Raw genomic sequence first — 17,197 nt, 5'->3', positions numbered from 1 at the left:
ACATACACATATCTCTGGTCTGTACTCTGTACACAGACAAACAATACAATACAACAGCGTGTTGCTCACTGATGTTGGTCTGCACTCTATGCACAGACAAACAATAACACAACACCAAACAACACAGTCTTGCTCTACAACACACAAATACAATACAGTCTTACTAACTGATACTGGTCTGCACTCTGCACAAACAACAATACAACACAACACAAAACAATAGAGTCTTACAACACACCAACGCAACAGTCTTGCTCTCCGATCTTCGTTTATACTCTTTGCACAGACAAACAACAACACAAAATAACAGTCATGCAATACAACACACCAATACAACAGAGTCTTGCTACACAACACGCCAGAACAACACAGTCTAGCAGTACAACACACCAATACGACAGTCTTGCAATACAACACACCAGTACAACAGTCTTGCATACAACACACCAATACAACAGAGTCCGGCATTACAACACACCAATACAACAGAGTCTGGCAATACAACACACCAATACAACAGAGTCTGGCAATACAACACACCAATACAACAGAGTCTGGCAATACAACACACCAATACAACAGAGTCTTGCAATACAACACACCAATACAACAGAGTCTTGCAATACAACACACCATTACAACAGAGTCCGGCATTACAACACACCAATACAACAGAGTCTGGCAATACAACACACCAATACAACAGACTTTGGCAATACAACACACCAATACAACAGTCTTGCAATACAACACACCAGTACAACACAGTCTTGCAATACAACACATCAGTACAACACAGTCTTGCAATACGACACACCAATACAACAGAGTCTGGCAATACAACACACCAATACAACAGTCTTGCAATACAACACACCAATACAACAGAGTCTGGCAATACAACACACCAATACAACAGAGTCTGGCAATACAACACACCAATACAACAGAGTCTTGCAATACAACACACCAATACAACAGAGTCTGGCAATACAACACACCAATACAACAGAATCTTGCAATACAACACACCAATACAACAGTCTTGCAATACAACACACCAATACAACAGAGTCTGGCAATACAACACACCAATACAACAGAGTCTTGCAATGGTGGTGGTGTGTCCATCGAGATCAATGATGACCATCGTTGTCATCCAGCTGGGGGATGGGGGGAGGGTGGTGGTGGGGTGGGGGTGAGGATGCTCATGAATCTATCTGTGAATGCGCAGATGGCTGAATAGTCCAATCTGCGCACGAAATGTTCGCTGACAGTTGGGGCAGACAAAGACAGGCATACCATTGTCAGGGAGCTTGTTTGCCCGTGACTTTCTGGCCTGCCTCTTCTGAACAGCTGCAGCAGTCCTGTTGGCCTTGCACAACTTGGCGCCTTTGTGCACAGCAGCACGCCATTTGTCACGGTCCACTGCAGATTCCTCCCAGGAGTCAGGGTTGATATCAAACGCTTTCAGAGAGACTTTCAGAGTATCTCTGAAGCGCTTCTTCTGACCTCTGTGTGATCTCTTCCCTTGTTGCAGCTCGCCATAGAAGAGCCTTTTGGGCAGCCGATGGTCTGGCATGCGCGCCACGTGTCCAGCCCAGCAAAGCTGGGACTTCATCAGGATGGTGAAGATGCTGGGAAGGGTGGCTTTTGCGAGCACCTCTGTGTCTGGGGTCCTGTCTTGCCACTTGATGTTCAGTAGCTTCCTGAGGCATGTTGTGTGGAAGTGGTTCAGCTTCTTGGCATGTCGTTGGTACACTGTCCAAGTTTCGCAGGCGTAAAGTAGTGTGGGGAGAACTACTGCTCTGTAGACCTTTAGCTTGGTCTCAAGACTAATGCCTCTTCTGTTCCAGACATTTGCATTGAGTCTACCAAAAGTTGCGCTTGCTCTTGCAATCCTGACGTTCACTTCATCATCGACTGTCGCATTTCGTGACAGTGTGCTGCCAAGGTATGTGAACCGCTCCACCGCACGGAGTCTCTGACCGTTGACTGTGATGTTGGGCTCAACGTAGGGTTTCCCTGGGGCTGGCTGATGGAGAACTTCAGTTTTCCTCGTGCTGATGGTAAGGCCGAAGTTCCTGCTGGCAGTGGCAAACTTGATGATACAATACACCAATACAACAGAGTCTGGCAATACACCAATACAACAGAGTCTGGCAATACAGCACACCAATACAACAGAATCTTGCAATACAACACACCAATACAACAGAATCTTGCTCACCAATGTCGGTCTGCACTCTGTACACTTCCTGGTAGCGCTGACCGATGTCTGTCAGCCGATCTCTGATAGGCTTCAGCTGCTCCTTCAGTTTGCGCACATTGTCCTTGGATGCTTCAAACTTGGCCTCCTGCTCCGCCAAGTCGCCTTCCATCTGTTCACCATATATATTTTTTTAAATCAGCCCTTGTGCCCCTTTCATGGTGTGGAGGATACTATCACAATGATGTTCGTCCTTCATGTCGTGCGCATGGACGACGGACGGATCCCTAAAGACCTCCTCTATGGAGAACTTGTGCAGGGAAAACGTCCCACAGGCAGACCACAGCTGTGATTCAAAGATGTGTGCAAGAGGGACCTAAAAGCCTTGAACATCAACCAGAACAACTGGGAAGCAATAGCCCTCGAACGGTCAGCCTGGAGACAGACTGTGCAGAAAGATCTTTCCAAGTTCGAAGAGACACTCGCTCAGCAGCATGAGGAAAAGAGAATGAGAAGAAAGGCTGCAGCCCAGACAGACAGACCAGCGTCAGACTTCATCTGTGCCCTCTGCCACAGGGACTGTCATTCCCGCATCGGACTGGCCAGCCACACCCGACGCTGTACCAGAATAAACACCTAGAGCGCAACTCCATAGTCTTCCGAGCCTGAAGGATGCCTACTGATTCGAAGATGACCATGGCTTCAAACATCAGATGGAAGAAATCAGCTGTGATTCAATGTACAATCATAATACATACAAATAGTAAAGAGTGGTAACTCTCTCCATTCACAAGGTACACAACTTCAAGTCAGTGCTGCTTACGGTACCGATTCAGCTAGCACACAGGTAAATAAAAGGTACATTGGAACAAACCCAGATGTTCGTCCCTCTGATTCGAAGATGACCATGGCTTCAAAAATCAGATGGAATAAATCAGCTGTGATTGTGTATTGTCCATGTGTTCTGTGTGGCTTGCTCAGGATTAAAGAGGCTATGCCAGTCTGAATCAGTAGTGTAAGCAGCACTGACTTGAAGTTGTGTACCTTGTGAATGGAGAGAGTTACCATTCTTTACTATTTGTTAATCATTTCATCTCCTGGCCTCATTATTTGTTAATTTTCATAATACACACACATTGAATCACAGCTTCCGTACGACAATGTTAAACAAAACAAGCAATACTCACACACAGAATAATGGCAATTCACAACAAAACAAATCAAACTTCAAAATACTGACACGTATGTTCCAGAATGAAGGAAAAGTTACACACCATTCTCATGTTTTACAATTTTTACATGTTGTGTTTTCTTTCCCAGCACAAAATAAAGTGCATCAGCTAAACACTGATGAATGCAAGTGTTATGTACTTGGTATTAGTCTATTTTGAATTACAATGTTTTTAGGACATTCTGAAACAAAATGAAATTCATCCCCAACAGTTCCCATATACACTCCTGGCAAGTTGTTCTCTTGAATTTTGCCTTCTCTTCCTGACACCACAGTATCCATGGCTGACACCTCACACAGTCGCACAGGCCGGGATATGTCACAGTCTTTTAGGGCTTCTAATCAGTTCAAAATCTTCAGAGACCCAGTGACTTTTTTTTTTTAAACATAACTCTAGGGAGGCTGGGATATGTCACAGTCTTTTAGGGCTTCTAATCAGTTCAAAATCTTCAGAGACCCAGTGACTTTTTTTTTTAAACATAACTCTAGGGAGGCTGGGATATGTCACAGTCTTTTAGGGCTTCTAATCAGTTCAAAATCTTCAGAGACCCAGTGACTTTTTTTTAAAAACATAACTCTAGGGAGGCTGGGATATGTCACAGTCTTTTAGGGCTTCTAATCAGTTCAAAATCTTCAGAGACCCAGAGACTTTTTTTTTAAACATAACTCTAGGGAGGCTGGGATATGTCACAGTCTTTTAGGGCTTCTAATCAGTTCAAAATCTTCAGAGACCCAGTGACTTTTTAAAAACATAACTCTAGGGAGGCTGGGATATGTCACAGTCTTTTAGGGCTTCTAATCAGTTCAAAATCTTCAGAGACTTTTTTTAAAAAAACATAACTCTAGGGAGGCTGGGATATGTCACAGTCTTTTAGGGCTTCTAATCAGTTCAAAATCTTCAGACCCAGTGACTTTTTTTTAAAAACATAACTCTAGGGAGGCTGGGATATGTCACAGTCTTTTAGGGCTTCTAATCAGTTCAAAATCTTCAGACCCAGTGACTTTTTTTTAAAAACATAACTCTAGGGAGGCTGGGATATGTCACAGTCTTTTAGGGCTTCTAATCAGTTCAAAATCTTCAGAGACCCAGAGACTTTTTTTTTAAACATAACTCTAGGGAGGCTGGGATATGTCACAGTCTTTTAGGGCTTCTAATCAGTTCAAAATCTTCAGAGACCCAGTGACTTTTTAAAAACATAACTCTAGGGAGGCCGGGATATGTCACAGTCTTTTAGGGCTTCTAATCAGTTCAAAATCTTCAGACCCAGTGACTTTTTTTTTAAAACATAACTCTAGGGAGGCTGGGATATGTCACAGTCTTTTAGGGCTTCTAATCAGTTCAAAATCTTCAGAGACCCAGAGACTTTTTTTTAAAAACATAACTCTAGGGAGGCTGGGATATGTCACAGTCTTTTAGGGCTTCTAATCAGTCCAAAATCTTCAGAGACCCAGTGACTTTTTTTTTTAAACATAACTCTAGGGAGGCTGGGATATGTCACAGTCTTTTAGGGCTTCTAATCAGTTCAAAATCTTCAGACCCAGTGACTTTTTTTTTTAAACATAACTCTAGGGAGGCTGGGATATGTCACAGTCTTTTAGGGCTTCTAATCAGTTCAAAATCTTCAGAGACCCAGTGACTTTTTTTTTTTAAAGATAACTCTAGGGAGGCTGGGATATGTCACAGTCTTTTAGGGCTTCTAATCAGTTCAAAATCTTCAGACCCAGTGACTTTTTTTTTAAAACATAACTCTAGGGAGGCTGGGATATGTCACAGTCTTTTAGGGCTTCTAATCAGTTCAAAATCTTCAGAGACCCAGTGACTTTTTTTTTTTAAAGATAACTCTAGGGAGGCTGGGATATGTCACAGTCTTTTAGGGCTTCTAATCAGTTCAAAATCTTCAGACCCAGTGACTTTTTTTTTAAAACATAACTCTAGGGAGGCTGGGATATGTCACAGTCTTTTAGGGCTTCTAATCAGTTCAAAATCTTCAGAGACCCAGTGACTTTTTTTTTAAAACATAACTCTAGGGAGGCTGGGATATGTCACAGTCTTTTAGGGCTTCTAATCAGTTCAAAATCTTCAGAGACCCAGTGACTTTTTTTTAAAAACATAACTCTAGGGAGGCTGGGATATGTCACAGTCTTTTAGGGCTTCTAATCAGTTCAAAATCTTCAGAGACCCAGAGACTTTTTTTAAAAAAAACATAACTCTAGGGAGGCTGGGATATGTCACAGTCTTTTAGGGCTTCTAATCAGTTCAAAATCTTCAGAGACCCAGTGACTTTTTTTTTTTAAACATAACTCTAGGGAGGCTGGGATATGTCACAGTCTTTTAGGGCTTCTAATCAGTTCAAAATCTTCAGAGTCCCAGTGACTTTTTTTTAAAACATAACTCTAGGGAGGCTGGGATATGTCACAGTCTTTTAGGGCTTCTAATCAGTTCAAAATCTTCAGAGACCCAGTGACTTTTTTAAAACATAACTCTAGGGGTGCAAGAACACCAAAATCCGCATACTGCTACACACATACAAAGGAAGACTGATGTTGTGATACACTATTCTTTTTATTCTGAGTGTTCATTATAATACTGTGTCCTCCAATGTGACCGAACAAAATCCCATACTTCCAGACTTTTTCCAGAGTTATATACGTATGGGTGGCAGGGCCTAAGTCCAGTTCTTTGAAGGGTCCAACAACCACAAAATGGCAGTATGGACAGCTCTTTTCTCAGGCAACCACTCAGTAGATGTAACAGCTGTTTACACCACCTTCCGCCTCTGAAGCTCTGGTCTCTGTACTTCTGACCGTCATTCTCTGTCTGTCACCTTTCAACATCATGTCAAACTCACGCTTACACAATGTGAATGCCTAAACATCCACACCCTTTTTCTTTACTATGACAAATTATACAGACAGACAGCATTTTTTTCTTTCTTTTTTTTTTTTTAACTTGATCCAAATGTCCCCCAGATTTTCACTGGGCAGAAGGCTTTGACTGAGTGAAGATTTTAGACTCGAATGAAAACGTTCTTTATGTGTTTGTGTGCGTGCGTGTGTGCATGCATGTTCATGTGTGCATGCATATTTGTTTAAAGCATGTAAGTTTTGAATGCTGGGCAAGTTCAAAACCCATCCAAGCAAGTGAATCCTATACTGAACTCCCTGACTGGGCATGTGAAAAACAAAGTTAATGTTGAGCCCTGCCAATTTAAAATGTTTTCATTTCTTCACAGTAGTATGCATCGACTTACCTGTGGTAAAAGATAATGGCAAACTATTCTGATTTTTTTTGTTAACAGTGAGGACAAAGCTTTCACAAAAGGAGTATGTTTTTATTTGTTTTCCATATATCTTTGTTGTTGACAGTTTGTGATTTAATGCACCAGCTATAAAACGAGGATGCAAACTGAGCATGGTCAGAAAGAGCCAGGATCTAATACCTCACACTCCCAGCCTCATTTACATCTAGTGGGCCAGTCTGTTCAAAGTGGATTCAAACCTGGAAAAAAAACAACCCAAGGCACAAAGAAACAAAGGGAAGTAACACATTAACTGTATATGGTCAGGGACAGAGGAGTTATCCCTCCATGTGCACAGCCCTGTGTTGGTCATGTCAGACCACCATTCCTGCAGACACAGTGACAGCTACACCTACCTGGGTGGCTTTGTCCTTTCTCTCCTTCAGGTACTTCACTTCCTCTTTGTATATCTTCAGCGTGCTTTCCTGCGAACACAGAATATGGATGCCTGATGACACAAACAATGACACCTGAGCATGATTATAAAACAGGAATCCAAGGTACAATTTTCAGACCAGATGTAAAACATTTGAACAAACAGTTCTAAACTTAAACACATTAATAGTCATAGGAAATGAGACGCTTGAAAAGACATTTTTTTCCTAAAATTTTGTTTAACTCACCTACTTACCGACCTACTAGTGCATTAGCCTGGCCCAAAGGGACAAGACAGTCCAACATAGGCGTTTACATTAAAAAAAAAAAAAAAAGTCCTGCCCCTGGAATTGCGTATGACACAGATTTCACACAAATATCTTATCTCATTTTAAGGAAATTTTCTATCTAAAATTACGTTTAAATAACATACTTACCGTGACCCAACTAGTGCAGACTCCGGCAGGGGTCTGACATTCCTGTCCTATGCAAACTACTATCCGCCTATGCGGAGAAAACGAAAGCAACTACGGCCGATAACCTCCCGGAAGTAGGTAACCTCCCCTTTGTCCCGCTAGCTAGCGCCCTCTTTTTCAAGCAGCCATCATGACTCCTGTTCCTGTGCTCTTCATACAGCTAAGTTTTTTCTTAATTTCTGTCTGTCTGTCGATTCTCTGGAGTTCTTGTTTTTTGTCAAATTATGTCTCCAACCAGGTCACATAATTATGTAGCTCAATTGGGCAATCGTGCTAAAATTAAGGCGCGATCGCAATCGATTCGCTGACACTCTGGGCTCATTTTATAACACTTAATTTGCAAGTGGCACAACAGAACAGAGAGGACACAGCAAAAACTGCTGTGACTGCTTGCACAGGGGATGCACGACGACAGCGTAGTCAACAGCCTACCTGCTCCAATTTCTGTTTGCGAATGGTTTCCAGCACTTTGGTGTAGCGGGTGGAGTTGAAGATGGCGTCAAACTTCTCCTTCAGAGACTTGCCCTCGCTGAGCGGCCAGCACGAATCCTCTTGGTGACAGAAGATCACATTCTCCAACACTGGCTTGGCCACACCTAGGGCAGTCACCATCTGCACACATAATTAAAAAAAAAAAATTATTATAAAACACACACACACAAAAACAAAACAAATGTGAATCTCTTTCTTAACTACTGCCAAATATCATTTCATGGTCTCACTGACTTTTTACAGCCACAGGGGCCCACTCACTCCACTCCACTCATTCCCTTGACCGCTGGGGTCATTGGGGAGACATGAGGAAGATGTCATAGCTCGCCATGCCGTTCTGTTGGCAGCTGTCGTGAGGAGATCTGGCATCGTCAGTTTGGTCCATTCCTTGACGTTGTCGGACCAGCTCTTTCTCTGCCGCCCCCGTCTGCGCCCTCCCTCTACAGCCACTTGCAGGATGGTTTTGGAGAGGGTGTTATGTCGTATGACATGACCAAACCATGCCATCTTCCGTCGTTTGACAGTCGCCAGCAGTGGTTCTTGGGGCCCAACAAGGTTGCTGACCAGGTTCTGCACATAGTCATCGGTCTTGTGCTCCTTGTAGGAGATGTTGCCACAGGGGCACTGAATTCATATTCAGTGTTACAGGCTCGGCTCAGGATGGCAGAGCCCAATCATCACCTGCTGCGTTAACCTTTCGCGACTGAAGTCGGGTACCCGTTCACACCTGGGTGGAGTGAGGAAAGTCAGAGTGACGTGCCTTCCCCTGGGACAGTGGAGTGAGGAAAGTCAGAGTGACGTGCCTTCCCCCGGAACAGTGGAGTGAGGAAAGTCAGAGTGACGTGCCTTCCCCTGGGACAGTGGAGTGAGGAAAGTCAGAGTGACGTGCCTTCCCCCGGAACAGTGGAGTGAGGAAAGTCAGAGTGACGTGCCTTCCCCCGGAACAGTGGTGTGAGGAAAGTCAGAGTGACGTGCCTTCCCCTGGGACAGTGGAGTGAGGAAAGTCAGAGTGACGTGCCTTCCCCTGGGACAGTGGAGTGAGGAAAGTCAGAGTGACGTGCCTTCCCCTGGGACAGTGGAGTGAGGAAAGTCAGAGTGACGTGCCTTCCCCTGGAACAGTGACGTGCCTTCCCCTGGGACAGTGACGTGCCTTCCCCCGGGACAAAACACCATGCTGTAACAGGAACTCAAACTCTGATCACTGGATGAGAAGTCCAACACTTCGCATCTCGTCTAGCGATTTGTCCACCGTGTCTTGATTTAATTCTGTCACATAAAAGAAAAAAGTATTGTCTTGCAGAGTCAGTTTCAGTAATTCTATCAAATGTCATTTAATTCTGATGACAACATGCACACGATGATCAAGTAAATGCTGAGAATTGTAATTCATAACTCAGCTTCTTAAGTATCTGTTTAGGTTGAACACAAATAAATCACAATTGTAATCTTATCTATACTTCATAACATTTCATCTTTTTTTTCTTTTTTTTTTGTCTATAAGGTCTCTTTCTTGCTCACATACATTTTATAGACCTGCATTTCTCTTTGTAGAACACAACACAAAACAACACAAAACACATCAGTGACAGACAAGAAAGAGGACCAGCCCTCACCTCCCGATCGAAGTCAGCACACTTGGCGTTGATGCTGACCTTCTCACCCTCCTTGTTGAGCCGAGTGATCACAGCGTCCAGTGTTCGTGTTTCTATCTTCTTTACCTGCCACAAAAAATGGTCACACGATCACTCAAAGCTACAACTTTCCTAACCTTTCAGATGTATTTCTGTGCAGCGTCCAGTGTTCACATTTCTGTCTTTGCCTGCTACACAAGTGATCACATGATCACTCAAAGCTACACCTATGACCGCTCTAATGTATTTCTGTGCAGTGTCCAGTGTTCACATTTCTGTCTGTCTTTGCCTGCCATACAAATGATCACATGATCACTCAAAGCTACACCTATGACCGCTCTAATGTATTTCTGTGCAGTGTCCAGCGTTCACATTTCTGTCTGTCTTTGCCTGCCATACAAATGATCACACGATCACTCAAAGCCACACCTTCTATGACTGCTCAGATGTATTTTTGTCCAGGTCTGATCTGTATGCACATCTAATCACAGAACTTATTCCAGCCTCTGAATTCTTAAGGGAACATAAGGGTGCTGCAGCTTCTGCCACCCCACCCCCTCCCCCTGCCCAGACGCATGGTTCTGGAAGTTATCTTCAGCTGTGCCCATATCATTCCAGCAGTCACTGCAGAACAATCAAGGATGAAATTGTTGGAATTGTGACTGCACTGATGGGCTGCACCGTGCTGTTGTGGATGTTGCCCCCTGTTATGCTGCACCGTGTTTCACTATACACTGCTGTGTTGTACGTACCGCTGTACTGTGCTGTTAAACATCCCAGTGCTGTGTTCCATATTGTGTTGGGGTTTTTTTGTTGTTGTTGTTGTTGTTTGTTTTTTTCACACCAGATTAAACTATAAATCTTACTACATTGCTTCCCAAACACTTTTCACTTCCTCGTAGTTTCACAAACTTTCATAATTCATTTTGATCAATATCCATACACTGATACAGCACAGGTAAGAATACCATCCATATTTTCCCTTCTCACAAACAATATATCAGGTTCAATAATATACTTTTGGGGAGTCAACATTCATGAAGGTCAATGTCAAAATTCATGAAGGTCAGACATAACAACATATAATCGTTATCTTCTTTTTATCTCTTGTTGAATATCTTTTGTTTTATGTCAGCAGTAAGGTCTTGCTTTCAGATCTTGAACAGTCCTTAGTGTGTTACAGGCTGCCATAGAAACAATCAAACTGGCTGCCAAGCAGTGACAATCACTGCAGGAACAGATTCAGTCTACCAGATTTGTATCTGACTGACTGCTTGTTAAATTAGAAAACACATTTTCATTTTTTGCAGAAGCATTTCATCTATCCAGTTTCAGAAAAATAAAGCATACCTATTTTAAGCTGAACAGCATATATTTTTTATAAAGATTTATATATGTAACATTTAAAATTTTCATCCTTTTTTTCTTTTTTTAAGTAAAATTTGAATACATAAAAAAAGAGTGGGGATGAGTGTTGGGGCTGGCACAGTGTGTGTCTGTGTGGGATGGGTAGGGTGGGGAGTGAGGGTGTATTCATGTCAAGTTTGGGAGCTCTTCCTTCATTCTCCTCAGGGGAAACCCTGAGTGAAGAGGCCAAACTTTGAATTTTCACTAAAATGCAAAAAACAACAACAAAAAACCCCAAAGCAAAGAAACTGCTCACTGTCTCCTTTTCTATGAATTTAACATTGGAACTAATCATGTCAAGGACAGATCTCATCAAACAATGGATTAGTCAGTCCCTTCTCACTGTTGTCTTTCCAACCAGATAAATGTTCAAAAAGGAAATTTTCTATCTAAAATTACGTTTAAGTAACATACTTACCGTGACCCACTAGTGCAGACTCCGGCAGGGGTCTGACATACCTGTCCTGTGCAAACTACTATCCGCCTATGCGGAGAAAACGAAAGTAGCTACGGCCGATAACCTCGCGGAAGTAGGTAACCTCCCCTGTGCCCCTCTGGCTAACGCCCTCTTTTTCCGGCAGCTCTGCATACGGCTAAGTTTTTTCGTATTTTCTATGATTTAATGATATGATGATGATATGGATACTCATGTAGTGCCTATCCTGGGTCAGAGACCAAGCTCTAAGCACTTTACAAAAATGGAGTCATTGTCAGCACAACAGGCTGCCTACCTGGTCAGAGCTAACAGCTGTTATTTGGCACCATCATTTCTTTCCTGTATGATTCAATCAGGTTTCAGTCAACCACACATAAACCTCTCGTACAGACATGTAATATTTCACATGTATGACGGTTTTATTTATTTACCCTGCCTTGTAGGTAGCCATACCTCATTTTCAGGGGTGTGCATGCTGGGTATGTTCTTGTTTCTATAACCCACCGAACACTGACATGCATTTGATCTTCTGTGTGCATACACACTAAAGGGTTTCACTTTCAGGCACTAGCAGGTCTGCACATCTGCTGACCTGTGAGATGGGGGATCGAACTCAGGAAACTTGGGTGAGAATCCAGAGCTCTATCTATCTGACCACCGCACCAGTACAGAGCTAGTTACATTTATCATGACATAAAAAAAAACTGCCACCAACCAACTGATTAGCCAGTCTCTAGTCACTGTCATATTTCCCAACTTTAATGTTCATAACAGACCAAATTCCAATACTCTGTGTTTGCAAAACACTTAAAGCTTGGTCTCTGACTGAGGATAGGTGCTATATAAGTATCTTTGTGTTAGTAAAGTGCTAAGAGTTTGGTCTCTAACCAAGGACAGACGCATGTTATATATATAAGTATCCATCTCATCATTGCATTCATCTTACTCATGCCATGAACAGCTCCCTCCAGGCAACAGATCAACCAATCACATTGTGAACACAGGCGGATTACCTTCTGTGTGGCCTCCATTGACCTCTGAACCTGCACCACGTTGCCCGTGATGTCTCTCAGCTGCAGGCGGACCTGACCTCTGACCATGACCTCACCTGCCACCTGTCCCAACAGTGACCCGCCTCATGCTCTCACTCAGTGACCATGAAATAACAATTGTCCGCAAGTCACACAAGCAGCAACAGCACTAGCAGTATCTTCAAAAACAAATGAAAAATTATATGCCTCAGAAAATGTACAATGTCCAGAATGTATGTTAAAAGTAGTGCGAATTGTGATCCTTCAGTTATCCGTAAGAGTGGGTTTACTATGGCCGAGTGTTTATGCAAGTTATCCGTAAGGGTGATGATTATGTTTGGGTTTACTATACTATGGCCAAGTGTTTATGCACATGTTTGGATGTCATGCAGTACATTACATGTACATGACACAATTCATATTCCGTTATTTGTCAAGGCATACATTCCAGTTTTTATCAAACTTTCTAATCCTTAACATGGATGTATATAATCATGGGTACGAAGTGGGAAAAGCTTGAATTACGTAAATCAAAAGAAAAAATTATAACAATAAATAACACTCACAGTTATCAATTCATGGTCATCATTCAAAAATCAGAAAACAAATGAATAAACAATACAAACAGACACTCAGACTGACAGAAACTCTCTCTAGTCTCTCTCTGAGTCTCTCACACAAACATAATCAAAGATCAGCATCAGTATCAGTAGCTCAAGGAGGCGTCACTGCGTTCGGTCAAATCCATATACGCTACACGGTACACCACATCTACCAAGCAGATGCCTGACCAGCAGCATAACCCAACGCGCTTAGTCAGGCCTTGAGAAAAAAAATCAATAAAAAAAAGAAGAAGAAAAAATAAAAAATAAAAATAAATAAAAACAAAAATAAAATAAAATAATCAAATCAAAGAAATATGAATATATATGTAACCCCAGTTTGGGCATGGAGAAAGCAAATTCAGTTTGAAATGTATGAAACTAACATTAAAACACAATAGTTTTTTTAATATTTAAATGTAATAGCAACTATAAAAGCTGTGAAATCTACAACTTTAAGCAAAGAAAGAACAGTTATAAAACCACACAACTTACGTTAACTGCTTAATTTACTCAGGTTATGCTGTTTACTCACTGAAAACATCTAGCAAACAAACAGAACTCCACTATACATGTAGGCAAATGAGGAATACATCTGCATTGTTTGTGGTTTGTATACACACAATAATGCACACACCTAACCACACACCCAGAAAAAGCAACTAGGCCAACTAGAGAAGCAGCATAAAACACAGTGAACACACTGACCTTGGGGTCATGCACAAAGGCCCCGCCCTTTGAGTTGGGGGGTTGGTCTCCTGTGGTGATGTACTTGAGGCACTCTATGATAGTCTGTAATCAGCAGCATGACCAGTACTATACCATGGCATAGACAGATAGATAGATGGAAGGATGGATAGATCTACAGATCTATAGATAGACAGACAGATAGATCCTATCCTATGATATACAGAGGTATGATTCATCACAAGGTTTAACCCCTTGACCATTGACCAGGCTTCCCTGCCATTTTGATGCACTATGCAGTAAAAATTAGAAAATACAAAGAAATCGACCGGTTTTTCCTTCACAATTGACACATGTTGACAAAGCTGGAAATACTGAAGGTCAGTTCTTTTTGCTTGTAGTTTATGTATGTATGAATATGGAAGCCATTTTAATGAAGCAAGTTGGACGCCCTGCTCGGGCACTGGGTTGGATTAGCTGAAGACTTGTGCCAACATTCAGGTTGGGCGGAGTGAACTGAGTGACTGAGATACATGTATACTGTATACTAAAGTTAGTTAAGCTATGATCTGGAACTACTGACACATACCCTGTAAATGTGCTCTCTGTACAAAATATGTAGGTATTGTTACAATGAAGTTTTCTGTTCATGTTTGCTGGACTATTCAGGCAAACTCAAAGGCAATTCTTATCCACATTAGTTCAAAGAAAGTTAATCACTTAATGGTCTCATGTCTTTGGTTTTCAGCTGCATACATACACCATGACCATATAAGTACATAACAATCACCATCATGATCATGGTCATCAGCTCCAGAATATCAGATATCCCAAGACTCACCTTTCAAACAGCACATCTGCCAAACACCTCTAACCTGGATTTTCTTTTTACCATGACTTTTGATAGGGTTTATGATTTGTCCACAATAAATCACTGTACCAAAGTGAAGATGACCATACAGTACATTCAAATGTCAAGACCCTGATTAATTTTCCCAACCATATTTGTCAGACTACAACACACACAGTGACACACACATATGGTTATGTATACACTCACTCACTCTCAATATATCTAAACATATCAGTGTCCACTCCAAAGAAGCCTTACCAATTTCAATTTTTTCCAACTGTAGTTACATTTGTTAAAATGAGACCCTCTGCCCCCTTCCATCTCCCTCCCACAGCAACCCCTCCCCCGTCCTCCTCTGATGTCAGTTTGCAAACTGACCGTTTTGCCAGTTCCATTTGGCCCCAAGATGAGAGTCAGGGGTGTGTAGAAGTAGATCAGCTGTTGGTCAGTGTCCTCTGGCCCAAAGCTCCGGATTCCCATCACACTCATTTTGTCAATCTTCGACATGTTGGATGGATAAGCTGGTTCTAATCAGTCTGAAATTGTATAGTATCACAGTATGAATGAAACCAGTTTACAATGAAGACTTTGACAGAACTCACCACAAGCACAGAAGTGTAGAGAAAAATTTAGGTCACCATGAGAGAAGTCTGGACATGTTAGTCCACATGATTAATTTGTTTCTATTTCATAATGAATGAGGATTATGGTATGGCTGCTAAGGAGATCCATCCAGGTTTGTGACTGATAACAATACAGGGCATACACCAAGATAAACCAGAAAGCACACAGCTCCTCACATTTCTTGTGTTCCAAAGTACACACAGACAAGCATGGTTCTCTGAGTAAAGTAATTGTTATTTACTTTCATAATATTGCATCGATCAATCAGGCCCAAGATATACACTAGACACTCGTATTGCTAGTCAGAAATCAAAATCATGTGAAAAGACATGTGAATAAATAAATGTATACACAAAGCCAAGCAATCCCAGTATTCCATGTAATAGGAGATTGAGCCTACCTATTGTACGCTCCTTCTTTCTTTCTTTCTGTTACACGACCAACATCGACTTGCCGATGACTCTGTTGTGTTTAATGCATGCTGGGTATTTTCGTGTTTCCATAACCCACCGAACACTGACATGAGTTACAGTTACACTCTGCTCTGGATAGAAGCCAGACACAGGAAGAACACATTTTCCATAATCAATGATATCGCTCAATATAACGGACTTCAAACCCTCGTCGTGCCAGCCATCAATCCTCAATGCTGACGCCACTTGTCATGGTGGCTGGTGTGCTCATATTGGATTTTAATATGCCTAGCCTACTAGAGTTTAGAAGATTAAGAGGTGATCTCATTGAAGTATACAAGATCATGCACAATATTTATGATCCTTGCACCACCTCTTCCTTGTTTACTATGGCTAACTACGATAAAACTCGAGGGCACAACTTCAAAATAAACAAAACTAATTTCGCAACTAACCAGTTCCGCAAGTTTTTTTTACTAACTGTATCATAAATCTCTGGAATAACCTTTCCTATGACACCATCAATGCACCATCAGTAAACGCCTTCAAAAATCACATTGACAAAAAGTTTAAGGACCATGTATTTTCCACAGAGTTAAATCTTTATTGAGCTGTAGATAAATGTAGTATACACTATGCCAGATTTAAACAAGGGTCTGTTCACAACAAGTGATCCAAAAGCACATAAATGGACACTGATTATGAGGGCAAAAGGCTTTTGGCCTATAGCCAAACATTTCTGTGATTCTGTGATTGCAAAAACACTGCCATCATTATGAAATAACTGGAATCGTTGAGACGTTTAGTACAAACACAACGCATCAGGATTATAAAATTAGACCAGAAACACTTCATGCCCGACGCAAGACTCCAAGAGCATTCACTGTGGCCAAAGAGCAGCGTCAGACACACAGACACAACAACAACAGCAGCAGACGGATGTCTTGCCACTGTGGCACAAAAATATCTACCAACAAATGCAGAACCACAAGATGTTTTCCGGAACATAACAGCAAAAACTGCTGTTTTCAACAAGTTAAACCCGTCCCGACAGTCCACTTAAGATTACACACACCAAGCATTCAGAACCAATTCGCGTCTTCCAATCCTTTTTTCCGTTGTGTTGCGTCTGCGATTAGATTCCCGCTATCTTTCCTGAAAGCTACTTTCGTTCATAAATTGTGAAATTCTCAAAATGACCACAATGAACTGAAGCTTGAGAGTGTTCCCCCTTGCTGTATCACTTCTCTTGGACTTCGGAGAACACACCATTGAAATGGTGAATGGAAATAATACTAATTATATACTCAGTGGTAAACACTGGTCTGATTGAAATACGCACACACACACACACACTCACACACACATTGCTCATAGATGTCCATTATTTCAAATGGAAACCGACTGAGAGATGAACAAAAACTAGAGAAA

General features: G+C 41.8%; 1 protein-coding gene across 2 annotated transcripts in view; it reads right to left on the bottom strand.

Annotated features, from left to right (window-relative positions):
• The window catches only part of LOC143283662 (DNA repair protein RAD50-like), a 102,995-nt gene extending 86,048 nt beyond the window's left edge, over window positions 1-16,947 (bottom strand). Inside the window, exons 1-8 of one of the 2 annotated variants that reach the window (XM_076589878.1) lie at window positions 16,842-16,947; window positions 15,108-15,265; window positions 13,898-13,981; window positions 12,570-12,671; window positions 9,696-9,800; window positions 8,023-8,202; window positions 7,096-7,164; window positions 2,231-2,381 (exon numbers count right to left, since the gene is read on the bottom strand). In XM_076589878.1, coding sequence (XP_076445993.1) covers window positions 2,231-2,381; window positions 7,096-7,164; window positions 8,023-8,202; window positions 9,696-9,800; window positions 12,570-12,671; window positions 13,898-13,981; window positions 15,108-15,236 — 820 coding nt within the window. In that variant the 5' untranslated portion in view covers window positions 15,237-15,265; window positions 16,842-16,947. Of the gene's footprint in view, window positions 1-2,230; window positions 2,382-7,095; window positions 7,165-8,022; window positions 8,203-9,695; window positions 9,801-12,569; window positions 12,672-13,897; window positions 13,982-15,107; window positions 15,266-16,737 lie in introns of both variants that reach the window. The other variant, XM_076589879.1, reaches the window with a different exon arrangement.
• Between the last annotated feature and the right edge of the window lie 250 nt (window positions 16,948-17,197).

This window comes from Babylonia areolata, chromosome 7, assembly GCF_041734735.1.
Source record: "Babylonia areolata isolate BAREFJ2019XMU chromosome 7, ASM4173473v1, whole genome shotgun sequence".
Lineage (NCBI taxonomy): Eukaryota > Metazoa > Mollusca > Gastropoda > Neogastropoda > Buccinidae > Babylonia > Babylonia areolata.
Note: the sequence above shows the minus strand (reverse complement) of the source record. Positions and strands in the feature narration are given on the sequence as shown.